The sequence below is a fragment of the Phoenix dactylifera genome, unplaced genomic scaffold (assembly GCF_009389715.1).
Source record: "Phoenix dactylifera cultivar Barhee BC4 unplaced genomic scaffold, palm_55x_up_171113_PBpolish2nd_filt_p 000051F, whole genome shotgun sequence".
Classification (NCBI taxonomy): domain Eukaryota; kingdom Viridiplantae; phylum Streptophyta; class Magnoliopsida; order Arecales; family Arecaceae; genus Phoenix; species Phoenix dactylifera.
Window position 1 is genome coordinate 108,228 of NW_024067670.1, and position 27,900 is coordinate 136,127.

At 41.6% G+C, this 27,900-nt stretch overlaps 1 protein-coding gene across 1 annotated transcript; it reads right to left on the reverse strand.

Annotated features, from left to right (window-relative positions):
- LOC120104625 lies at positions 1-26,910 on the reverse strand. Its single transcript, XM_039116108.1, has 4 exons — positions 26,828-26,910; positions 26,606-26,728; positions 346-448; positions 1-153 (listed from the first exon to the last, which is right to left on the reverse strand). The coding sequence occupies exons 1-4, from the start codon at positions 26,908-26,910 to the stop codon at positions 1-3; spliced, it is 462 nt and encodes a 153-aa protein (XP_038972036.1).
- Positions 26,911-27,900: the final 990 nt, after the last annotated feature.

Genomic DNA, 27,900 nt, shown 5'->3' on the forward strand with positions numbered 1-27,900 from the left:
TTAATTCTGTGCATTATTCTGTTCGCCGTTTGGATCCTGTATTTTCCGCAACAGGTATGGGTTTGGAGGTGGTGCCTTCCCCTGGCGGCGTGCAATTTGCTTCAACTCGGCGTATGCCTTCTTCATTGCTTTCTTCTCAGCCCGATATTCCATCTAACAAAAAAGGAAAATTGTTAAGACAAGGATATGAAGATTCAGTGAAGTAAATCCAAGCAAAGTTCCTGGTCATAAGAGCTAATGGACTTGTAAAAATGGAAGGATATGGGGGTAGATTAATGTTTCAACTTTTGACCATGTGCTCCTGAAAAAAAAAATTATGAAGAATCAAAAGAAACGGGGATATACATCAGCTACAGCCATGGCCTCCTCTTCACAGACACCCGGTCCTTTTAGTTCCAGCACGCGCCAAGCAAAAACTCGTGCAGGAGGGGGATCAAATCCACTTATCCTGATGAAAATGAAAAATTCATTATTCTGACTTCCCAAGGCACCAAATTCACTCGTGATACAAAGTAGTTAGGGAAAAAAAATGGTCAAGACTAATAATTATTAATATGATTTTATTTGAATGATACCAATTTAAAAAGGCAAAAACTGTGAAAGCTGGTCCGACTAGATGAAGGATTTAAGTAAAAGCCTGTACAAGAGATGACAAGGTTTCTGACTTTAAGATTTCAGTTTCATCTCGACTGAAATGCAACACCGATGAAAGTTTAACCAAGAATCTGAATGTCTTGGACGATGGAAAACAACCCGGAGATGAATTTATCAGTCAATATAGTATGTGATCCAACAATCAAATGAAGGCACTTGTACACAATTATTGATCAGCCATTATCTAGTGATATTTCAGATTATCAACCAAGACATCCAGGGCTACTTTTCTGAGCATTGTAAGGAATGAATAGCATAATATTTTTTTAAAAACAAATATGATTGACATTATATTTTGTAATACCATAATTTGTAATGCATTTAAGACAGATATAACATCCCATATAATAACATAATGTAGCAGATTCGCGGAGATGTTACTGCCCACCTCCAAAGATACATTTAATGTATTGCAAAACATGGAATTCTCGGATTTTACATAAGTTTTAAAATTGCATATAATGATTTTATAATACCAGGTGTTTCCTTGTGCCATGAAATTACATAAAATCCCTATAGGGTCATATACCTCTACAACACTTCACCATAAGAATATTGCCTCATTTCAGGCATGCGCTCATCTACAGGATAAGATGTGACTCAGTAATATCTAAAGAATATGGAGATTTCCGCATTGAAAGAAAGCGAGGATCTCTGTCCCAAACAATTATGTGGATCCTGCATAATTTTCAAGAGAATTCCACCTGAAGTCCCCTCTAACAAATATTAAGTAGATAACACCCTACCATAAGAAGGATAAATCAAATTCTTGTTCAAAAGAAAGGTGAAAAGTAAATATTATCAAGCATATGCGCTGTAGACTAAAACCACTATATCCTATCTCTGTGTCTATCAGTCTCTCGTTCCTAAAGATTTGTACTAATGCTAATCATTACCTCTCATTGAATGTGTTGCTGGAAATTGGACCCGGGGGTGACCACTGGCTGAGAAGGTGGAGCTCCGGCAGGTGGTGTGTCTGCGGGATGCGTCCTCCGGAGGATCTGCAAAAAGCTGATGGCCGGGGTTTCCGGCGCCGGCCTAGCTGTTGCTGGAAATTGGACCCGGGGGTGACCACTAGTTGAGAAGATGGAGCTCCGGCGGGTGGTGCGTCGGCGGGCTGCGTCCTCTGGAGGACCTGCAAAAAGCCAATGGCCGGAGTTTCCGGCGCCGGCCCTTCGATGCTTAAGTCAGAGGGGAACTTTTGTGGAGAAAGGAGATGACTTGTAAGTAGAAGTCAGAGCCAAAAATCAGAATCTTCCTTCAAGAGGAAGCGATTCTCCTTTTATAGGAGGGATACATGGTTATCTGTGACGTGACTGGACGAATTAAATGAGTTACTGTCATGATTGGGCATGATCGTGTGAATTAATGAACTGCCGTGGGTGACTGGATGGAGTTGAGTGAGTCAACTGGTTGCCGTGGATGGTCTGAGATTTTGAGTAAGCTGGAAGTCCGTGGAGATCGTGCACATTTAATGGCTGACAGTGGCTCAAGTAGAGATCATGGGATTGGGTCCCATATGAGGAGGGGAGAGTTTTGGTTCCCAGCAGGGTGAAGGAGTTTGCTTCGTCCTTTAACCGGGTCTTCTTTGGGGTTGAGGTCGATCGGGTTCAGCTTGGCCGAGACCAAGGCCGCGAGGCTGTGAGCTCTGAAGTCGGGGATGCCGAGGTCGGGCACTTCGAGGTCGGGCGCTTTGTGGTCGGAAACCTCTAAGGTCGGGCGTGTCCGCGGTTGGGCCCCCCTGAGGTCGGGCGCCTTGTGGTCGGGCACCTCGTGGTTGGGCGCCTCTAAGGTCGGGTGCCTCAGAGGTCGAGTGCCCTGAGGGTTGCTGCCGGGGCGTCTGTCATCACGTGCCGGCGAGGCATCTACGTGTTTCGGGGCAATCCATTTTTTTTCCAACACTATTCCCCAACTTTCGAGTTCGAGCCGTTCACGAGCTCGGGCGAAGGTAGTAGCTGCCTTTATTATGCTAATGGGGCCAAGCAGCTTTAAATTGTTCCACCATTCCGCACGCTTCGGGGTATTTTTAATGAGAGGCGACGGGGCGATGCCCTTCTGCTTTTCGAGGTTGCTTCGAGCCGTGGGCTCATGATGAGGCTCCAGGATTCGACGAGACGCCGCTTCGATTTTGCTTTAGAAGCGTCGATCCAGGTTGATATGTCGCTTCAGTTTTCGGGGCCGACATGTAGCGCGATCTAGGCGGAAGGCGGAATTTGGCTCTGTCGATCTGGACCGTCGGAAGGGTCTATATAAACCCCAGACCTGGCCCTAAAAGCTTCTATTTGGCCGCCGCTGCTGCTGCCTTCCCCTTTCTCCATTTTCTTTCTCTTCCTTCTCCTAGCCGTCGCCCAGTTCTTCCCGGCGGTGCCTCAAAGCGTTTTCTTCACCTTCGGCCGGCGGTATTTTTGGGGAAACTCGCAATAGGTCTTTCTCCCTCATTTGCTCGGAGGGTTTTTGCCCTTCTTCCTTTTTTTGTCTTCCTCCTTCTCTATTTTTTCTCTTGGGGATGGGTCGCGGTCTGGACGAAGTCGGGTCCGATTTGACCGAGGAGTTGGAGTTGATCCGCGGTTGGTTCTTCCCTCCATGCGGGTTTCGCCTTGAGCCCGCAGGGTCGGAAGACCGGATGACGAGACCTCCTCTAGGCCGGATCGGGATATACGTAGAGACACTCTGGGCCAGCCTGCGATTCCCCTCGCACGGGTTCATGAACGAGTTTCTGGCGGCGTACCAGCTCGTCCCAGCGCAGCCCGCTCCGAACTCGTAGAGGACCATTGTTGGTTTTTTATCCCTCTGCCTTGTGCATGGGACATCGACCTCGGTAAATGTCTTCCGCCGGTGTTTTATGTTGAAGTCCAACCTGGCGGATGGGGAATGGCTCTACCTCGCCCTTCGGGGCGGTAGGCCGTTCTTCCGAGGTGCTCCTTCCTCCATTTGTGGATGGAAGAAAAAATTTTTCTTTCTCTCCTTCAAGTGCACGTGGGGATTCGACCCAAGGTGGGGACATCCCCGGCTCAAAGCCGCCAACAAGCTCCCTAGACTTTCAGAGAGCGAGCAGAAGGCCCTCGATGCTGTCCACGGCCTCGAGGAGAATATTCTTCTGAACGACCTCCTGAGCGAGGAGGCTTTGGTGAACGTCAGCCTGAGCTCGGCGCGCCCCCGGGGTAAGGGCAGTTGCATTGTTCCTCTTGTGTTTTGTCGTCTCTTGTTTTACTTATTCTATTTCTTCTTTATCATTATTCTTTGGGGACGACCTGACACTTAGGCCTTTTTTCTTCAGATATTTCAAGGATGGTGACCAGCGACTCAGCTCTTTATGCCCGGTACAAGAAGAGGGCAGCTGAGGCTGGCGGGGCTCCACCCGAGCCCAGGAAGAAGGCTAGGTTGGCCTCAACTTCTGCTCTCGTCGAGATGGTGGGTCCTGAAGCTGGAACTTCCGGGTCCATCTGGAAGGAGGCTCCGTCCGCCGGGCATGCGAGCTCCCGCTCTAGGGGGCATTGCTGTTGGGAACCCGCCCATGCCGCAGAAAATTCAAAAAAAATTCAGATGGCAGCGGAATCAACATAAGCGGGATCGACATTCATCTCATGAACGTTGTTTCATGAACCGTTCGTAGATGGGTAAGGATTAAATACTTTTTAAAACATTAGAAGATCAGATCTTCACCTTGTGCGGGTAGATGATCACCGCAAACTGATGATCGTGGTTTTGGATGAAGGTTCGCTTGAAGCCGTTCAAGTGCCCGGCCTCTACGGGTATCCACACGAAGCAGGAACCGATCCAAGCTTTCTATCTCCCCGGGGTGCTAGCTCCCTTGCAGAGATAACTTTGATGGCTGATCTCCTCCCTTATAATCAACCCTTGATTGTGCTTAGGAGGAGGAGGAAGAAGGAGCAACCAAGGAAGAAGATCACCTGGCTTTTCAGCCTTTATCTTTTCCCTGCATTGGAAGAAGGAAGGGTGGACGAAGAAGGCCGCCAAGTCCTTCTTTTGTTCTTCCTTGCTTGCGGCTGAAACAAGGAGGGGAGAGGGGTGGCCACGGCTTGGAGGAAGAGAGCTTCACACATTTTAGGGCGCCGGCCCTTGCTCCTCTTTTAAAGCCATCTAGGGCTCCTACAATTTAGGAGCCCTAGATTAACTTCCTAAGAGGGGGCGCCGGCCCCCTCTCTTCATGCCACACCAAGAAAAGGAGAGGGGCTTATGCCCCTCTTATTTGGTTAACCTAATCCTCCTCCAAGGAGGATTAGGTGTCCCTCTCATGGTTTAGTCCTAATCTAATTAGGCTTGAATCAATTGGGTTCAATCAATGCTAGTCCTAATCCAATTAGGACTTGAATGAACCATGACTCAATTGAACCCTTCAATCCTAATCCAATTAGGAGTCATGTTGATCCATTAGATTAATAATTAATTAGGACTTAAGAAATCCTAATCCAATTAGGACTTATTTAATTTTAGTCCTAATCCAATTAGGACTCTTATTTGAATTCGAAGTCCTAATCCGATTAGGACTCTAGAAATCCTACTCCAAGTAGGAATCCAAATTTAATTCAAAACTCCTAATCTAATTAGGATTGTAGGAATCCTACTCCAAGTAGGAATCCCAGTCCTACTCCAAGTAGGACTCCCAGTCCTAATCCAATTAGGACTCCAGGAATTCTACTCCAAGTAGGATTCGTGTTTTAAGTCCAATTAATCAATTCCCATTCCTTCTTCAACTGAATATCAATCGAATTGATTACTTGTGATTCCTAATCACGATTCAACCATCGGATCGGTCAATACTTCTAGTGTGTGTGACCCCATAGGTTCTATTCTGACTGGTAGTGAGATATATTGTGATCTCTATCACAATATCATTGAAAACTCCTTTCAATGGGTCGGAACGATTCCAACTCTACTCATTAGGGTTAATCGATCATCGAGATAATCCCTGTGAGTCCCACCATCCACCAGTGACACCTAGCAGCATGTAGTGGCTACCCAGCAGAATAGAATGATGAACCTCTAGGTGCAGTTATCATGTGATACAGTCCTTCTATCGTGGATCCTTACAAGACGGAGGTCATGGATAACTCGTCAAACCCCTTCGTTTGTCATATGTCAAGATTTATTCGACTTAAGTTCGAGAGCGGAGAACTCTTTCTCTACTGTGCAATCTGCCCCGGCCGAGGTCTTATGAACTCAGTCTTATAAATCACATAGGATCTCTCCTTATCTATCAAGGTCGATAGATTCCTTATAGGTGCATACCCTACTCCTACAGTGAACCTACTGCAGCCAATCTACACTGCATGGACCCATATGGCTAGAGACCATGTATGTGTGCAGTCAAACTACAATAACCTCACTGTGAGTAGCCGAAGCATCGCAGGTCAAAGGACCAGTCACACTACTGCAACATCAAGCAAGTCACTGACGAGTGGATAGTCATCAAAGTGACTTCTTGTATTGGTCACGCTCAGTACCCTTGTTCTCTAACAAGCACCTGCACTATTACTTTAGTGTCTCCACACCGTGGACTCGAGTCTCGTCCATCCATAGGGAAAGTAATGTGTGCACTGATCTCATCGGATCGATCACCGTCCTCATGATGATCCATCGATCAGGAGCGTTTAGAAATTAATCACTAATGATACATGGCTTAAATTCTCAACTCTTGAGAATATGCATCATCATCTTATTAATTCCTTGGACGATTCATAGACACAATAACAATATGAATGAAAAAGATGCCTTTTATTTATTCAATAATAATAAAGTCAAATACAAATTATGTCCCAAAATTAATAATGTGTCAGCCAAAATTGGCTTCTAGGGCATACATCTAACAATCTCCCACTTGCACTAAAGCCAATCAGTCATATATCTTAGTCCCATCTTCTCAAGGTGGGCTTCAGTCTTTTGCTGACTTAGCTGTTTAGTGAACGGGTCTGCCACGTTGTCCGCGGAGTCTACTCTCTGCACTTCGACATACTTCTTCTCAACATAGTCGCGTATGAGGTGGAAGCGCCGCTCTATGTGCTTGGACTTCTGATGAGACCTTGACTCCTTAGCTAGAGCTATGGCGCCATTATTATCGCAGTAGAGTGTTATGGCATCTGATGTCATCACGTCTAATTCTGCAATGAATTTCTTGAACCAGAAGCCTTCCTTAGCAGCTTCAGATGCGGCGATGTATTCAGCTTCCATAGTAGAGTCAGCAATGATCGGTTGTTTAGAACTCTTCCAGTTCACCGTACCACCATTGCACAAGAACACATATCCAGATGTTGACTTTCTATCATCGACGTCAGTCATGAAGTCTGAATCTGTGTACCCTTCTACCTTCAACTCTGATGATCCTCCAAAGACCAAGAATAAATCTTTAGTTCTTCTCAAGTACTTAAGAATATTCTTCACAGCTGTCCAGTGTTCTTCACCTGGATTTGACTGAATCTGCTTGTGACACTCACAGCAAGAGCTATATCAGGTCGTGTACATAGCATGACATACATGAGGCTCCCTATTGCCGATGCATAGGGAATCTTGCTCATGCGTTGAATCTCTTCAGATGTGTTGGGGCACATCTTCTTGGAGAGATGAATTCCATGCCTAAAGGGTAAGAGACCCCTTTTGGAGTTTTCCATGCTGAACCTTTTCAGCACTTCCTCTATATACATTTTCTGTGATAGGCCAAGCATCCTTTTAGATCTATCTCTATAGACTTTTATTCCCAAAATATAGGATGCTTCCCCAAGGTCTTTTATGGAGAACTCTTTTGACAACCAGACCTTGACCGAGTTAGCATGGGAATATCATTCCCTATCAGGAGGATGTCGTCCACGTACAGTACGAGAAATACGACAGCGCTCCCACTAACCTTTTTGTAAATACACGGTTCCTCTTCGTTTTTGATGAATCAAACGTTTTGATTGCGTTATCGAAACGAGTGTTCCAACTCCGAGATGCTTGCTTTAGTACATAAATGGACCTTTGCAGCTTGCAGACCTTGTGATCTCCATCACTGGAAGTGAAACTCAGAGGCTGTTCCATATAGATATCTTCTTCAAGATATCCATTTTGAAAAGCAGTTTTCACATCCATCTGCCAGATTTCATAATCATGAAATGCTGCAATGGCAAGCAATGTTCGGATGGATTTCAGCATGGCTATAGGTGAAAAGGTCTCCTGATAGTCAATGCCTTCGCGTTGACTATACCCTTTCGCCACCAGCCTTGCCTTAAAGGTCTCTACCTTTCCATCCAAACCTATTTTCCTTTTGTAGATCCATTTGCATCCAATAGGTACAATACCTTCTGGTGGATCTACTAAGGTCCAGACTTGGTTGGAATGCATGGAGTCTAACTCTGACTTCATAGCTTCCAACCATTTCTCGGAATCGATATCAGATATCGCCTCGTTGTAGGTTTTGGGATCCTGTATGTGATCCCTATCTCCCACTAGGAACATTTTCTCGGTATCCTCTTCTAGTATACCTAAGTATCTATCGGGAGGATGGAAGACCCTACTGGATCTGCGAGGTGGTTGAGGGACAACGTGTACTGGCTCTGTATTAATGGGTTTTATAGGATCCATGACTCGTTGCTTTTCAGAGACTTTCTCTTCAAGCTCAATTTTTCTCCCACTGCCTCTATCAAGGATAAACTGGTTTTCCAAGAAGATGGCATGACGGCTCACAAACACATTGTGATCCTCTGAGACGTAAAAATTGTATCCTAATGACTCTTTAGGATATCCTATAAAACGAGCACTTATGGTCCTAGCCTCTAGTTTGTCCGTCTGTAGTCTTTTGACGTGGGCTGGACATCCCCAAATCTTGAGATGACCAAGACTTGGTTTCTTACCATGCCATATCTCATACGGTGTGGTAGGAACGGATTTAGAGGGAACTCTATTAAGTAGATATACTGCGGTAAGTAAGGCATCTCCCCAAAGAAACATCGGTAAATCAGTGAAGCTCATCATGGACCGGACCATATCCAATAGAGTCCGATTTCTCCTCTCTGACACTCCGTTGAGTTGAGGTGTACCCGGAGGAGTCCATTGTGAGACTATGCCATTGTCTTTGAGATAGTCCCGGAATTCTCCACTAAGGTATTCTCCTCCTCGATCTGATCGAAGAGCCTTAAGAGGTTTCCAGTTTGTTTTTCTACTTCATTTCTGAACTCTTTGAACTTTTCGAAAGATTCAAATTTATGTCTCATAAGATACACATACCCATACTGTGAATAATCATCGGTAAAGGTAATGAAGTACGAATAACGTCCCCTGGCTTGCACATCGAATGGGCCACACACATCTGAGTGTATCAGGGTAAGTATTTCAGTGGTCCTCTCCCCATGTCCTACAAAGGGCAATCTAGCCATTTTTCCTTAAAGACAGAACTCGCAAACTGGATATGACTCGGAAGTCAATGAGCCGAGAAGCCCATCTTTATCCATTTTGTTCATTCTGTCCTCTCCAATATGGCCAAGCCTGAGGTGCCACAAATATTTTTGGTTTATCTCATCCCTGGATCTCTTGGATCCTTTGGCATTCACTTCTTGCTCAGACACATTTACAGATACATCCATATGCAAATGATAGAGACTGTCAATCATAAAACCACGTGCGACTATTTTATTTCTGAAATAAATAGAACAGCAGTCTTTGTCAAATGTAAAAACATGACCTTCCTGTGCTAAACATGAAACAGAAATCAAATTTCTGCTAGCAGCAAGTACATAATAGCAGTCTCTAAGTAATAAACTAAAACCAGACGGTAGTTGCAGATGGTAGGTGCCCACAGCCACAGCAGCAACTTTTGCTCCGTTGCCAACCCGAAGGGTTACCGCACCTTCTGCCAGCCTTCTACTTTTCTTTAGACCCTGCATGGTAGTGCATAGATGAGCACTAGAACCAGAATCTATAACCCAACTAGAAGTAGAAGAAACCGTTAGATTAGTTTCAATTATGAGCAAGTCTATACCTTCTGAAGGTGTGTCACCTTTCTTGTTCTTCAGGCTCTCGAGGTATGAAGGACAGTTCCTCTTCCAGTGGCCGTCGACATTGCAGTGGAAACATTTTCCTTTGTCATTGGCCTTTTTCTTTTGAACTTCCTTCTTTGGCTTCTTGTCTTTCTTCTGCTTCTTCGCAGGCTTCTTTTTCTTCCAAGTAGACTTTTTCTTGGAACCAGAAGTCAACTCAGCAGCATGGACATTGCCCCTTGAACCTTTCAAGGCTCCCTCAGCAGTTACCAACATATTTATTAGTTCAGTCTTAGTGCATTCGATCTTATTCATGTGGTAGTTTACTATAAATTGTCCAAATGAATCAGAAAGGGATTGAAGGATCAGATCTACTTGCAATTCCTTGTGCATGTTCATACCGAGCTTCTTAAGCTCCTCAAGGTCCTTGATCATAGTCAGACTGTGATCATGGACGGACTGCCTCTCGCGCATCTTTGTTTTGAAGAGCCTCTTGGACACTTCAAAACGAGCTGTGCGACTCTGCTCACCATACAACTCTTGCAGGTGTGCCAGTATGTCCCTAGCAGTCTTCATATTTTCATGCTGGCATTGTAGTTCATTGGACATGGATGCCATGATATAGCACTTGACCCTAGTGTCATCGTCTGTCCACTTCTCATGCGTCGTACGCTGATCAGCGGTCGGACGTGCTGGTAATGCGGGGATGTCATTGTCGAGCACATAGCCTATTTTCTCGCAACTCAGAACAATTTTGAGATTCCTAAGCCAGTCTCTGTAATTGGTACCATTCAATCGGTTGGTCTCAAGAATACGGGTCAAAGGGTTTGAGGCTGACATTATGATCTGCAGAGAGTAAAGATTCTAGTTAGACTTTTGTACTTGATCCTTAATCTGTTCTAAGGACTTTTAGAACAAATGTAACTCCCACTATTTTCTCGAATTTCTCACACTCCCCTGGTAGGAAAACGGAAATCCTACGCGACTAGGATTTCTAGTAGGTATTGCGGTCTCACCAATCTATATAGCACCTCACCTAACAGTTATTGGTGACACATAGATGGATGAGTGTACAACTCTTGTACAATGCTTCTCAAGCATGTTGCAGTGCAACTTGGTCTTTAAGCCATGAAGACCTCACCTAACAGTTATTGGTCCCATTTCTTAGTTAAGTCAGACCCACCGTATAACCGTAGAAATAAAGTCGTCATTGGGTCCTCACCTAACAGTTATTGGTGCCCAACCCCATCTTTATCCCTACAACATCTCATGTCTATAGAGAGGTTCAGCCCCCCGATGCAACTTGCCCACTGTATCCAGCCGAGACAAATCAACATCAGAAAGACCTTAGCAGCTCTACTACAGTGGAAGACCTATTGACTTAATATTGGTTAATCAGGTCTTAGTGTTTGCAACTTGAGCTCTTCGTAAGAGGTAATCGAACAATTGACCAGGTAAGCAGGTGGGAGGCTCCCCTTACTCAGAGAGTAAGGTCCTAATTAAGTAACCACCTTTCATGCTTTCCTAGACACCAATTAGATCAATTAATCTAATATGACTTGCTCATGTCGGTTCACTCTCGACTTGATTGAGGAGGTTTTAGTTTAGGTCTCATTGGGTTTGCTACATCACATGTAAACCTATCTACCCGACTCTCATTCACATCACATGCAAACGGCACATTGCAGGCAGTTATAATCGCAGCATTAAGTAAAACTAAACTTTAAATAGGTGATGATCATGGATTCTAATTAGGTCATATTACAAGCATGTACGTCAATCGATCAAATGGTCTTCAACTTTTGAATTTGTTCCAAGCCTCCTTGATTCGATCCTTGACCAACTCTTGATCCAATCGCCATCAACCGCTTAGACCCCTGTTCATCTCATGCCTTGTCCTTAACTTGATCGTTGACGTACATCACATCACAGAAATACAACCAGATGTAAAATAAAAATAATAATAAATTACATCTTCTTTTAGGAGGCACGCAGGCCTCTCAAAACATCAAATAAGATGCATGCAACCATCTGAAAAATTACATGACATTGCAGATCACATCGCAGGTCTTTACATTTAATACCAAAAGGGTTTGAATCCTATGATCCCCATATGCAGCAATTATAATTTTCAGATCTGAGAATTAATTGATTATGTTATGACATAGGTTGCTGATCATGCTAATCATGATTCTAAACTTTGTAATCTCATTAACAATGCAATTAGAATCATCATCTTATCACATAAAAATTAGCATGCAAAAATTCAGCAACCCTGAAAAATCTGCATGCAGAAATTTTCAGCACACATAATCCTTCAATTTTTAGATCTAAGATGCCTTTAGATAATTAATTCTTACCTTAATCTGCGAAGCCTAGGCTCTGATACCACTGTTGGGAACCCGCCCATGCCGCAGAAAATTCAAAAAAATTCAGATGGCAGCGGAATCGACATAAGCGGGATCGACGTTCATCTCATGAACGTTGTTTCATGAACCGTTCGTAGATGGGTAAGGATTAAATACTTTTTAAAACATTAGAAGATCAGATCTTCACCTTGTGCGAGTAGATGATCACCGCAAACTGATGATCGTGGTTTTGGATGAAGGTTCGCTTGAAGCCGTTCAAGTGCCCGACCTCTACGGGTATCCACACGAAGCAAGAACCGATCCAAGCTTTCTATCTCCCCGGGGTGCTAGCTTCCTTGCAGAGATAACTTTGATGGCTGATCTCCTCCCTTATAATCAACCCTTGATTGTGCTTAGGAGGAGGAGGAAGAAGGAGCAACCAAGGAAGAAGATCACCTGGCTTTTCAGCCTTTATCTTTTCCCTGCGTTGGAAGAAGGAAGGGTGGAGGAAGAAGGCCGCCAAGTCCTTCTTTTGTTCTTCCTTGCTTGCGGCTGAAACAAGGAGGGGAGAGGGGTGGCCACGGCTTGGAGGAAGAGAGCTTCACACATTTTAGGGCGCCGGCCCTTGCTCCTACAATTTAGGAGCCCTAGATTAACTTCCTAAGAGGGGGCGCCGGCCCCCTCTCTTCATGCCGCACCAAGAAAAGGAGAGGGGCTCATGCCCCTCTTATTTGGTTAACCTAATCCTCCTCCAAGGAGGATTAGGTGTCCTTCTCATGGTTTAGTCCTAATCTAATTAGGCTTGAATCAATTGGGTTCAATCAATGCTAGTCCTAATCCAATTAGGACTTGAATGAACCATGACTCAATTGAACCCTTCAATCCTAATCCAATTAGGAGTCATGTTGATCCATTAGATTAATAATTAATTAGGACTTAAGAAATCCTAATCCAATTAGGACTTATTTAATTTTAGTCCTAATCCAATTAGGACTCTTATTTGAATTCGAAGTCCTAATCCGATTAGGACTCTAGAAATCCTACTCCAAGTAAGAATTCCAGTCCTACTCCAAGTAGGACTCCCAGTCCTAATCCAATTAGGACTCCAGGAATTCTACTCCAAGTAGGATTCGTGTTTTAAGTCCAATTAATCAATTCTCATTCCTTCTTCAACTGAATATCAATCGAATTGATTACTTGTGATTCCTAATCACGATTCAACCATCGGATCGGTCAATACTTCTAGTGTGTGTGACCCCATAGGTTCTATTCTGACTGGTAGTGAGATATATTGTGATCTCTATCACAATATCATTGAAAACTCCTTTCAATGGGTCGGAACGATTCCAACTCTACTCATTAGGGTTAATCGATCATCGAGATAATCCCTGTGAGTCCCACCATCCACCAGTAACACCTAGCAGCATGTAGTGGCTACCCAGCAGAATAGAATGATGAACCTCTAGGTGCAGTTATCATGTGATACAGTCCTTCTATCGTGGATCCCTACAAGACGGAGGTCATGGATAACTCGTCAAACCCCTTCGTCTATCATATGTCAAGATTTATTCGACTTAAGTTCGAGAGCGGAGAACTCTTTCTCTACTGTGCAATCTGCCCCGACCGAGGTCTTACGAACTCAGTCTTATAAATCACATAGGATCTCTCCTTATCTATCAAGGTCGATAAATTCCTTATAGGTGCATACCCTACTCCTACAGTGAACCTACTGCAGCCAATCTACACTGCATGGACCCATATGGCTAGAGACCATGTATGTGTGCAGTCAAATTACAATAACCTCACTGTGAGTAGCCGAAGCATCGCAGGTCAAAGGACCAGTCACACTACTGCTGAAAGAGTAGATGCCCTACAAGCCAATCGCAATATGTATTGCGAAAGGTTTTTTCTTTTGATTTGTCCAAATCATGTACATGACATTTAAATATGAATAAAGGCGTTATGTTTTATCATATGCTGTTGATTATATTTATGATAAACTCCTTAGTTTAGGGCAATGGTTTTAAGACTATGATGAGATCATACTAGTGAGACTTAAAATCCTAAAATCCTAATCTTAAATATTCCCAGTCATTGGTACATTGAGTCGGGGATCAATGATTACCGGAAAGACTGGCATGTCTTATGTATGCTCGATGCAGAGGATGATTGATCTCACAATTATTTGTGTGGAGACACTAATACAAAGATGTGGGTGCTCATTAGAGGAATGAGTTCACTGAATTGACCTACAAAGAGAAATCTTATGAAGTCTTACTTACATGTCAAAAGATGATTCTCTTAGTGGGAGTTGTGCAACTGATCCTATGACCTGAGATCACCATGGTATCTTGTGCACATGAACCCATATTTTGGTTTACACTCATTCATGACAATAAGTTATGTACGAGGTCTTCTGGATATGGTGAATTGTGTACGAAGATTATGAGTAGGTCAACAAGGAATTAATCACTTCTAGTAAGAGAAGATAGCATCCTATTTATTCTAATCATATGATAATTCAGGAAACCTTTGATCAAAGTAGAATGAAAATTAGAAAGAGTTTCTAATGTTTCATTATTTGAATTATCATTAAAAGATTGAGAAAAATATGAATATGAAATTGAGTTTGACATATATTCATACTCATATGCATATTTGGGATGCAGTTTGATTAAAGGATTGAATTGCATGGTAACTTGCCACTGAAGGGTATTTTTGGTATTTTCACCAAATTCCATATTTTTCGGGTAGACATGACACGTTGCTAGACGTCAATCTTGTTTTATAGGTTTGATCAAATTAAAGAGTTAATTCGATCACCAATTAGAAATGATTCTAATTGTTAAGTTCGGGTTCGCGCAGTTTGGACTTAAATCGATTAGAAGAGTTCTAATCAAGTTGGGTCAACTCGCACTCACACCTATTGCTGGCTAAGTATGGAACCCAATGGGTCACACACAAGAAAACTTATCAAGGGTCTAATTGGATTAGATCATGTTTGCAAGATAAACATCCTAGCAGGTGTTGCAAACCTTAGCTCCTAATTCGAATTGGATTCGAATCTGATTCGAATTAGATTCGAATCTGATTCTTAATTGATCTAATTTGATTAGATCATATTCTAATATGGGTTAGCCAAGAGTTGGCACCTAATTGGCTTGGTTTGAGTCTAATTGGATTAGATTTAATAAATCATTCAATCTAGACCGTTAGATCTTGATCTACCGTTGGATGAAGACATAATGGAGAGTTGGTTTAACCCAATTGGATTGGGTTAGAGGATGGCTACCATAATTGACCATTGGATCTTAATCCCACCATTGGATGAAGACATAATGGGTCAAGTGAATGGCGCCTTGCATTGGAGCCCTTGGATCATCATCATGAAAGATCAAGAGGTGAGGCGTGATGGACATGTGATTAGCATGTGATGTTGACTTGGTCAAAATATGGCACCACATGAAAGGACATATCATTTGATACACCTCCTCACTTGATCTGCACCTCCTCTTATTTGATATGGCCCTTTAGATGATGCCCTTTCATGAGAGGATGTGTGGATGGGATGCATCCCTTGGAGATGCATCCCTACACCTATTATAAATAGGTTAGCACTCCATGGGTTTCATCATTCCAATTCCACCCCACTCCTCTCTTCTTTCTTTCTTACATTAGTTTCTTTCTTTCTAGCATTGCTTCTAGTGTGTCCTAAGCCAAGACAAGGTGGTCTTCTTTAGGACAAAAGGATTAGAAGTGATTTTAGAAGGCTAAAGAAAAATAGAAAGGAAGGAAAGCAAGCCATTAGAGTTCTTTAGAAGAATTCTGCATTAAGGATCAAAAGTCTTTGGAGCTAAAGTCTTGATCAAGTTTTCGTGTGGATCACCATTGGAGGGCGGACACTTGGACGCCTCGTGGAGATTGTACACTTTGGATTAGCGTTTGAGGTATTCTACTAATTCTGCATTTATTTTATATCATTTGATTGTAATCATTAAGGTGATCTAGGCTTAAAAGGGTTTCATGTATAGGGACTTTATTATGAAATTTTTAAAATCCCTAGCTTCCGCTGCGCATTATAACATGCTAAAACCCTACAGTGGTATCAGAGCCATCCTTAATTGGTTCAATCAAATAATTATGTATGATGTATGATTATTAATTTACTATGAGATAGTAATGTCATATGCTTAGAGAAATGCTGAAATGTATGATTAATATATGATATGTTATGTAATAAAATATCATGATATGAAATTTTCCATTGAAAATATGTTGAAGCATGTTAATTAATTGCTTATGATTTATACATGCTATGAGATAGCCATGATGCATAATAGTTTATTATAGACATGTTAAATGTATGTTACAATTAAAGAATGTGCTAGAGACTAGTAAGCCCTCAATAAAAATTATATTAAGTCATAGTGTTGAAAAACTTTGAGCTAACCCATTCTAGAACAATTAATCTAATTGGTGTCTAAGGAAAGCACTAAAGGTGGTTACTTAATTAGGACCTTACTCTCTGAGTAAGGGGAGCCTCCCACCTGCTTACCTGGCCAATTATTTGATTGCCTATTATGGATAAGCTTAATATTGATATAACACTATTGATAGCCTTCCTTCATGCCTCGATATTATTATGTCAAGATCCATGCTAGTTTGTTGTGCTAACACAAGACTTGCAATGGGGACTGATGTTATACTGTCTTGGTGCATTAAGATGCTTATGGCATATTTTAATATATTGCCTTGTTTTGCAACCACAAGGGCAATATTATTCGAATATGACTATATGGAAATGAAGGGTTTGACTTAACTAAAATATTATTGTTTGTTGTGCTAACACAAGGCAATAAGTATTTTAAGAGGACAAGATAAAGTTGAGAATTGCATGAGATGCAATTGGAAAGAGTTTCCTACCTTTGAACTCATAAGAGTTTGTTGTGTAAACACAAGGCTTTTTATGATGAATTAGGATCTCAACCCTACTAAGAAAAATTATATTTTCACGTTTATCATAGGGGAGGGCTATGATATTCGATAAAAATAGTAGGAGACAAATTAGATTAAAGTCCTTATCTAGTTGCAAACATGTCATCATGATTGGTCTGCTTATATTAGTTTTGTTCTTGCATATGTAGAATTATTAAATGGCTTCTTCACTTTCACTAAGAGGCATCTTAGATGCCAACAAGTTGACCGGACCAAACTATGTGGACTGGTTGAGGAATTTAAAGATAGTACTCACTCAGGAAAAAATTTCCTATATACTTGAAACCCCTGATCTTGGAGATCTAGGGGATGATGCTATAGAAGAGGAGGTTGCCACACATAAGATGTGGAAAAATGACAGTGTGACTGTCAAATGTATCATACTTGCCTCTATGAACAATGAATTACAGAGGCAACATGAAGGCATGGACACTCAATCCATACTTCTCAATTTAAAAGAGTTGTATGGAGAACAAAGCAGGACTGCTAGGTATGAGATATCTAAGCAGTTGTTCCGTGCTAGAATGAATGAAGGAACTTCAGTGCAAAACCATGTTCTTATGGTTATAGACTTGATCACCAGATTAAGTCAATTAGGTTTTGCTATGGATAGTGAGCTCAGTCAGGATTTGATCCTGCAATCACTGCCTGATTCATTCTCTCAGTTTGTTGTGAACTTTCACATGAACAAACTGAACACCTCCCTGCCCGAGCTGTTAAATATGCTCAAAACAGCTGAAGGACATATTAAGAAGGATAAAGGTCCACTCCTTCTTATAAATAGCACCTCTATGAGGAAATCGGGAAATAAGGGTTCTAAGAAACGATTGAACCCCAAGAGTAGCATCAAAAAAAAAAAAGGAAAGAAAAACTCCGGATCAAGTACCTGTTTTCATTGCGGCAAAGCTGGCCACTGGAAAAGGAATTGCAAGAGTTTTCTTGCAAGTATGAAGACCGATGCAAGAGTTGCATCAAAAGGTATGTTTATGTTACATGCCAACTTGTCATTAAGTTCTTCAAATTCAAATTCATGGGTATTGGATACCGGCTGTGGTTTTCACATTTGCAAATCTTTGCATGGACTATAGAAAATTAAAATTTTGAAGAAAGGTGACTTCGAGCTGTATGGCGCTGGAGGAGAGTCCATCCAGGCTGAAGCTGTTGGAACCTACAATTTGGAATTGCCTTCGGAAAAGCTCCTACAATTAGAAGATTGTTATTATATGCCCAAAATTATTAGAAATGTAATTTCCATTCCTTTGTTGTTAAAGAAAGGTTTTGAAATTAATGGAAAGGGCAATGGTTGCTCTATTTATTTTTCTAATAAGCATCTTTGCAATGGCATTATGGAAAATGGTCTTCTAGTTTTATTACTTAATGATAATGTCTTTCATATTAATAAAAGCAATAAAAGAAAGAGAGAGGAAGTGAATAATACCCTCCTTTGGCATTGCCGACTTGGTCACATAAGTGAATCAAGAATTAACAAGTTATACAAAGAAGAGTTCTTTGATCCTTATGATTATGAATCATTAGGAACTTGTGAATCTTGTCTTATGGGAAAAATGACCAAGTCTCCATTCACTGGACATGGAGAAAGGGCAAGTGAGTTATTAGGACTTATACATACAGATGTATGTGGTCCTATGACAACTCCAGCTAGATGTGGATACTCTTACTTCATCACATTCACTGATGATTTATCAAGGTTCGGATTTGTGTATCTTATGAAACATAAATACGAAGCCTTTGATAAGTTTAAAGAGTATCAAAGTATGGTTGAAAAACAAACCGGAAAGTGTATTAAAATCCTTCGATCTGATCGAGGAGGTGAATACCTTTCTAGTGAATTTTTAAATCATCTTAAAGAAAAGGGCATTCTCTCTGAATGGACACCTCCGTATACGCCACAACTAAATGGTGTAGCTGAACGGAGGAATCGTACTCTATTAGATATGGTAAGGTCCATGATGTGCTTTACAGATCTTCCTATTTCCTTCTGGGGTTATGCCTTAGAAACTGCTACATATGTGCTAAACAGGATACCTTCAAAATCTGTATCTAGTACTCCATATGAGATATGGAGAGGTAGAAAGCCCAATCTTAAATATTTTAAAATATGGGGCTGCCAAGCATATGTCAAAAGAAATTTTGGACATAAGCTAAGTGCTAGATCAGATAAATGTACATTTATAGGTTATTCCAAAGAAAGTATTGGATATCTCTTCTATCACCCTACTGAACAAAAGGTATTTGTTAGTAGGCATGCCACTTTTTTAGAAAAAGAGTTTATCTTAGAAAAGGGCAGTGAAAGAAGAATTGAACTTAATGAAGTTCAAGACCTACAAATAGAAACACAAGAAATTCTTCAACCAAATGTACCCATTGATGAAGTACAACCACAACACACATCTCCTCTCCAAAGGTCAGATAGAGTGCGAAATGCACCTAAGAGGTATGGGTTTATCATTGAGAATGATGAAGCCCACATCATCGAAAATGATGATCCTCTGACCTATTCGGAAGCTATCATGAGTAATGACTCTAACAAATGGTTAGAAGCTATGAAATCCGAAATAGACTCTATGTATACCAACCAAGTATGGACTTTGGTTGATGCACCAAAAGGTGTTAACCCTATAGGTTGCAAATGGGTCTATAAGAAGAAGATTGGAGCAGATGGCCAAGTAGAAACCTACAAGGCTAGATTGGTGGCAAAAGGTTTCAGGCAAAAGCAAGGAATTGCTATGATGAAACTTTTTCACCAGTTGCCATGCTTAAATCTATTCGGATTTTGCTTGCAATAGCTGCATACTATGATTATGAAATTTGGCAGATGGATGTCAAAACCGCCTTCCTTAATGGTTATCTTGAGGAAGAGGTTTACATGACACAGCCAGAAGGATTTGTCTCAAGTGGGAGAGCAAATCAAGTATGCAAGCTTAAGAGATCCATTTATGGATTAAAGCAAGCATCGAGGAGTTGGAACATCCGTTTTGATACAACAGTCAAAGAGTTTGGTTTTATCAAAAATGTGGATGAACCATGTGTGTACAAGAAGACTAGTGGGAGTGCCGTTGTCTTCTTAATATTGTATGTAGATGACATACTAATCATTGGAAATGATATTCCAATGTTACAATCGGTCAAGACTTGGCTATCAAAAAGCTTTTCCATGAAAGACTTGGGAGAAGCATCCTATATACTTGGTATAAAGATCTATAGGGATAGATCTAAAAGGATGCTAGGCTTGTCCCAGTCTAAGTACATAGATCGTGTGCTAAAAAGATTCAGCATGGAAGGAAGTAAAAGAGGTTACTTACCTATGAGTCATGGCATACGTCTCTCTAAGAAGATGTCTCCTAAGACATCTGAAGAGAGGAATAGAATGAATTCTATTCCCTATGCTTCGGCAGTAGGATCAATTATGTATGCTATGCTATGTACTAGGCCTGATGTTGCTTATGCCTTAGGCATAACAAGCAGATTCCAGGCTGATCCAGGAGAAAATCATTGGATAGCTGTGAAAAATATTCTTAAGTACTTAAGAAGGACTAAAGATATTTTTCTAGTTTATGGAGGATCTGAGTTGAAACTAGAAGGATTTTCTGATTCTAGTTTTCAATCAGATCCAGATGATAGCAAGTCCACTTCAGGGTATGTCTTTATCCTAAATGGTGGTGCAGTGAGCTGGAAGAGTTCCAAGCAGCAAACTGTAGCTGACTCAACTACTGAGGCAGAATACATCGCTGTAAGTGAAGCCGCTAAGGAAGCTGTCTGGATGAAGAAGTTCATCGCTGAGTTGGGAGTAGTTCCTGAGATTGCTGGACCAGTTTCAGTTTATTGTGACAACACTGGAGCTGTTGCTCAAGCAAAGGAACCAAGATCTCATCACAAATCCAAGCACATTCTAAGACGCTTCCACCTCGTTCGAGAGATCGTCGAGAGACAAGACATAGTCATTGAACGAGTAGACACAAAGAACAACTTAGCAGACCCGTTCACTAAAGCTCTACCACAACAGCAGTTCGATCGCCACCTCGATTGTATGGGGATAAAATATAAGAGCGATTGGCTTTAGTGCAAGTGGGAGATTGAAAGAGTAGATGCCCTACAAGCTAATCGCAATATGTATTGCGAAAGGTTTTTTCTTTTGATTTGTCCAAATCATGTACATGACATTTAAATATGAATAAAGGCGTTATGTTTTATCATATGCTGTTGATTATATTTATGATAAACTCCTTAGTTTAGGGCAATGGTTTTAAGACTATGATGAGATCATACTAGTGAGACTTAAAATCCTAAAATCCTAATCTTAAATATTCCCAGTCATTGGTACATTGAGTCGGGGATCAATGATTACCGGAAAGACTGGCATGTCTTATGTATGTTCGATGCAGAGGATGATTGATCTCACAATTATTTGTGTGGAGACACTAATACAAAGATGTGGGTGCTCATTAGAGGAATGAGTTCACTGAATTGACCTACAAAGAGAAATCTTATGAAGTCTTACTTACATGTCAAAAGATGATTCTCTTAGTGGGAGTTGTGCAACTGATCCTATGACCTGAGATCACCATGGTATCTTGTGCACATGAACCCATATTTTGGTTTACACTCATTCATGACAATAAGTTATGTACGAGGTCTTCTGGATATGGTGAATTGTGTACGAAGATTATGAGTAGGTCAACAAGGAATTAATCACTTCTAGTAAGAGAAGATAGCATCCTATTTATTCTAATCATATGATAATTCAGGAAACCTTTGATCAAAGTAGAATGAAAATTAGAAAGAGTTTCTAATGTTTCATTATTTGAATTATCATTAAAAGATTGAGAAAAATATGAATATGAAATTGAGTTTGACATATATTCATACTCATATGCATATTTGGGATGCAGTTTGATTAAAGGATTGAATTGCATGGTAACTTGCCACTGAAGGGTATTTTTGGTATTTTCACCAAATTCCATATTTTCCGGGTAGACATGACACGTTGCTAGACGTCAATCTTGTTTTATAGGTTTGATCAAATTAAAGAGTTAATTCGATCACCAATTAGAAATGATTCTAATTGTTAAGTTCGGGTTCGCGCAGTTTGGACTTAAATCGATTAGAAGAGTTCTAATCAAGTTGGGTCAACTCGCACTCACACCTATTGCTGGCTAAGTATGGAACCCAATGGGTCACACATAAGAAAACTTATCAAGGGTCTAATTGGATTAGATCATGTTTGCAAGATAAACATCCTAGCAGGTGTTGCAAACCTTAGCTCCTAATTCGAATTGGATTCGAATCTGATTCGAATTGGATTCGAATCTGATTCTTAATTGATCTAATTTGATTAGATCATATTCTAATATGGGTTAGCCAAGAGTTGGCACCTAATTGGCTTGGTTTGAGTCTAATTGGATTAGATTTAATAAATCATTCAATCTAGACCGTTAGATCTTGATCTACCGTTGGATGAAGACATAATGGAGAGTTGGTTTAACCCAATTGGATTGGGTTAGAGGATGGCTACCATAATTGACCATTGGATCTTAATCCCACCATTGGATGAAGACATAATGGGTCAAGTGAATGGCGCCTTGCATTGGAGCCCTTGGATCATCATCATGAAAGATCAAGAGGTGAGGCGTGATGGACATGTGATTAGCATGTGATGTTGACTTGGTCAAAATATGGCACCACATGAAAGGACATATCATTTGATACACCTCCTCACTTGATCTGCACCTCCTCTTATTTGATATGGCCCTTTAGATGATGCCCTTTCATGAGAGGATGTGTGGATGGGATGCATCCCTTGGAGATGCATCCCTACACCTATTATAAATAGGTTAGCACTCCATGGGTTTCATCATTCCAATTCCACCCCACTCCTCTCTTCTTTCTTTCTTACATTAGTTTCTTTCTTTCTAGCATTGCTTCTAGTGTGTCCTAAGCCAAGACAAGGTGGTCTTCTTTAGGACAAAAGGATTAGAAGTGATTTTAGAAGGCTAAAGAAAAATAGAAAGGAAGAAAAGCAAGCCATTAGAGTTCTTTAGAAGAATTCTGCATTAAGGATCAAAAGTCTTTGGAGCTAAAGTCTTGATCAAGTTTTCGTGTGGATCACCATTGGAGGGCGGACACTTGGACGCCTCGTGGAGATTGTACACTTTGGATTAGCGTTTGAGGTATTCTACTAATTCTGCATTTATTTTATATCATTTGATTGTAATCATTAAGGTGATCTAGGCTTAAAAGGGTTTCATGTATAGGGACTTTATTATGAAATTTTTAAAATCCCTAGCTTCCGCTGCGCATTATAACATGCTAAAACCCTACAACTGCAACATCAAGCAAGTCACTGACGAGTGGATAGTCATCCAAGTGACTTCTTGTATTGGTCACGCTCAGTACTCTTGTTCTCTAACAAGCACCTGCACTATTACTTCAGTGTCTCCACACCGTGGACTCGAGTCTCGTCCATCCATAGGAAAAGTAATGTGTGCACTGATCTCATCGGATCGATCACCGTCCTCATGATGATCCATCGATCAGGAGCGTTTAGAAATTAATCACTAATGATACATGGCTCAAATTCTCAACTCTTGAGAAATGTATCATCATCTTATTAATTCCTTGGACGATTCATAGACACAATAACAATATGAATGAAAAAGATGCCTTTTATTTATTCAATAATAATAAAGTCAAATACAAATTATGTCCCAGAATTAATAATGTGTCAGCCAAAATTGGCTTCTAGGGCATACATCTAACAATTGCTGCATCTGATGCTGCCAAAGAAGCTGTCTAGTTACGGAAGTTCATTGCTGAGCTAGGAGTTGCACCCTCCGCTGATGGACCAGTCCCACTATACTGTGATAACACTGGGGCCATCGCTCAAGCTAAAGAACCAAAGGCACACCAGCGCACCAAGCACATTCTGCGCCGGTATCACCTTATTCGTGAGATAGTAGAACGAGGTGACGTTGATCTTCAAAAGATTGACGGGAAGGATAACTCAGCCGACCCCAGGCACAGAGGGCACCATAGGGAGCTGGGCCGTCTCGCACTCCACAGGTCGGTCGTCCCTCGCCGCTTGGATGGGCTCCAGGCCCTTTTTAGTGGGCCAAACCCATTCCCAATGCCCACCGGCCCCGAGCCTAGTTTTGTTCTGCGGGCTTGGGCCTGGCCCAAGTTCAGCCGCCCATCGGCCCGTCCTAAGGCGATGTTCGGACTTGGGCCCTTAGCCCACTTTGGCGCACGGATCGGGCTTGAGCCCATAGCTTGATTTAGGGCTGGGTCCAGGTCTGATCGAGTGTGACTCGGTGCCAACTCAACTGGTTTCGCTGGTGCCACCTCCACGCCCAACGCCGAGTTAACGGTCCTTGTGCTCTTCTCCAATGAGATGCGTCGGGCAATCTTCCTGGGCTTCTGCCAGCCCTCAGAATCTGGCTGCGAGTTAGGTTCCCTTGGCCCTCCCTTAGCCGAACTCGGCTCCAAGTCAGCTAAGATTGGTCCCCGAGTCAACTCATTGGGGGACTCGATCGTCTTCTTCTTCCTCGCACCAGACCTGGTGGCGTCGCCTCCCCGCTACAGCCGAACTCTGGTTGTGGTCATCCACGGGCCGTACACCATTCGCTTTCTCTCCCCCGGTGCCTCCACCTCCATGGCCTTCGGAGCTTTGCTAGACGCCTCGGTCTTCTTCGGCTTCGACCTCTTCTCCGCCTCGTGGAACCGGCACTTGCTCACCTGGTGTCCGATGCGAGCACAGAGGTAGCAAAAGCCCAGAAGGTCTTCATAGATGAAGTCCTGCCAAAACCTCTTCTTCACCCCTTAGCCAAAAGTGTCGGGCACCAAGGAAAGGCTAATGTCTACCTCAACTTTCGCCCGAGCATATCCGATCCGCCGCCGCTTGCTAGATACCCCGTCGATCTCCACCGCCCGCCCCACCACTACTACGACTTCCAGGATTGACGCCTTATCCCAGTATTCCAAGGGGGAGCCCTGGTAACCGGACCCAAACCATCATCTAATTCACGGTATGGATGCCCAGGATGAAGTCGGGCTGCCATTCTTCCATTGCTAATAGCTGGCCTCCAATCAACTATGGACCCGCTACCATAACCGTTGCTCGTTTCTCTCCAGATTCGAAGCGGATAGTTATGAGCCCCCCATCCATTGGGAATACCTCAACCGGGTGTTTAAGCTTACCCCTTCCCTTGAGCTCGCGCACAACCAGCTCTGCCGGAATGGGTCGCCCCAAGCTCCTGGCAATCACAGCCTTGTCGTCCCATTCACTTCGCGCCTGCAGCACCTACTCCTTCGACAAGACCACCACCCAAGGGATGAGGTGCTCAAGCTCCATTAGCTCCTCCTCGGTTAACCAGCAGCAGTGCATCTACGATCAGTGTGAGGACCCCTACGCCACCGTGGATCATAGAGGAGTGGCCTTGGCCACACCTGGCGCCGAGGCATCCCGTCGGTCCCTGCTGGATCCGCTCGGCTTGCTAGTTTTGGGGGCTACTATCCTACCTGCCCATCAGGTGTTCGATGAATTGCCCGCCCTCTGCACGAAAATTAATGCAGCGAGGGGCTAAGAAGAATGTTTTTCACTGCTTTCTTTTTGCAACACGGTGCTAGAAAGGAACAAGATGTTGAATAATATTGAAAAACTTCGAAGATGAAAAGGTCAAAATGTAGGAGGACAAGCACTCATAAAATAAATTGATTTGTAAGGTATTGCCATCCTGGAACAAGAAGGAAAACTATGATAACTACATGATGGAACGGGCACTAACAAATCAAACGAATAAAAATGCCAATAAATTAATTTCCAAATATTCAGATCCTTTGAGGTAATGAAGTTCTCTGTTTCTCATTGTTTGGTTCAAGATAACCATCATGACTTCTATCAAAAAGAATCTCTGAATACCACATCACTAAGAGGATTGCCAACAGATAAAGTTAACTCGGAAAACAGGCACTCCAAATATGCTTCTAATGAATATTGACTCAAGGGTTGGTCTTTGCAAAGCATATTGTATCAACTTCATCCATGTAGAAATTTATACCCATCAAATTTTCAAGAACAAGATCTTCCATGCCATCAATTCAATTGAAGACTTTCGAAAACATAAAATGCCTTGTAAATCTATAAAGAAACACCTCTCACCAAGACTATGTTTCGCCTAACAATTAAGAAACACAAAGTCAAATTATCCCACATTTAAAGTATATTTTGGGCAGTTACATATTGCCGAATGCAGAGGCATATACAGAAGTATAACCAAAATTTTGGTAAGTAATGTTCTACAAATAAGGACAATTGACAACCATACAAGAAATGTGGTGTTTAAGGATGCTTTTCTATCAATAAATTGTTGAAATAATCAAAATTCTTATATTTCTTGAATTACATCATGCAGGTATCTTCTTATGAGCATGCAAATTTTTATCCAAACTTCTTATATTGTAGTTTAGCTACATCAATTCAAATATTTGTCAATCATTATGAATCAAATATATTTATCATGTTAAACTTCCATGCATTATGACAAACATGACAAATAATAAGAATACACAAACAATATTTTTTTTAAAAAAAAAAAATAAAGCAGAGATGGCAATCAAGAATAATACTTTACGGCATCACGGTATAGAGAATCCGGATGTTTCTTGAAGAACCTCTTGACGTAAATATCCTCCGGCATCTCAATCTTCTTGATCTTTCCATCCGTACAAGGAAATGCCATGGGCGGTGCCCTGAGAAGCACAATCAAATGAAGGCATCCAATTTTTCCTGAGTAAAAGAATTATAATAAATAAGGAGAAGGAAAAATTTAGGAAGGGAAAGGCTCGTACTGTTCCATGGCCTTGAGCCAAATGGGGGTGGGCTTGGTGAGGCCCTTCACCAGCTTCCTCGTCCTTCCGATTTCACTTGCCATCGCCGCCACCGCTGTGCGTAGTAAAAGTTTAAAATGAGCACCGAAGAGTAAGCGGATCAAGTATCGCCGAACCTGGACAAAACCTGCAACATTTTTGGGTCTTTTTATTGGGCCCGTAGTTGATCCATCGATTGAATTAGGTTTGGGTGTAGAATGGCAGCCCGATCTATTTTTTCCCCTTTTTTCTACAACAGAAGAATATAGGTTTTTTAAAAGTTAAAAGACACTTGCACAAAAGCCTTCAACACTTGATAAAATTTGATGATTTTAATCCATTTGCTAGCTTGCTAGAATAACTTTCTCACTTTATAGCCAAAAAGAAAAAGTTCAACCACTAGAGGATGTATTTTAATGTTTGTATAAATAGAGTAGGTGCTTTAGCTCCAAATGAGTGCATGAAAGGGTATGCTATATCTAATCAAAAACTAGAAAAAAAATAATATTCATAAAGTGGATAGGTGGATCGACATTCACATTTGAAAGCATGCTCTATTTGTGCTTTCTTGATTGTAGGTGGGTTTGATTAGAAGCAAGCATGCAAAAATCAAATATTAGAGAATGTCGGATGACCAATCATGGGTTTCAAGTTCTATTATAGTTACATACTGAAGATTCATTTTGGACAAGTATCATGCAATTTTCTTGATGTATTTGAGTAATAGGCTTACTTGGTGATAATCTCAGGGCAATTGTTATAACTTTATCTAAGATCCACTTTAGGTCCACTTTAAAGTGGAAAGTAAGTGTTAAACTTTAATACAATAAAGTGTGTCAAAAACCACTAGTTCAATTAGTTGGCACTTCTCTATTGGGGATTGCTATAAAAAAAGAGGGAAGAGTGTTGGTGTATGGTAAATAGATTTTCTTTTTGGTGTATGAATGTTGCCCTTACATGAAATCATAAAATGCTTTAGTTGCTTTTCTTTTTGTTAATCATGAGAATCAGAATCCCTTTTGCTTGATAATCTACCACTTGAAGATTCTATGTTT

Coding starts and splice junctions, on each gene's coding strand:
- LOC120104625 (XM_039116108.1), bottom strand. CDS start 26,910: ATGGCAAGTGAAATCGGAAGGACGAGGAAGCTGGTGAAGGGCCTCACC. Junction 26,729..26,827: donor TGGCTCAAGGCCATGGAACA/GTACGAGCCTTT, acceptor TGTGCTTCTCAG/GGCACCGCCCATGGCATTTC. Junction 449..26,605: donor CTATACCGTGATGCCGTAAA/GTATTATTCTTG, acceptor CATTTTCATCAG/GATAAGTGGATTTGATCCCC.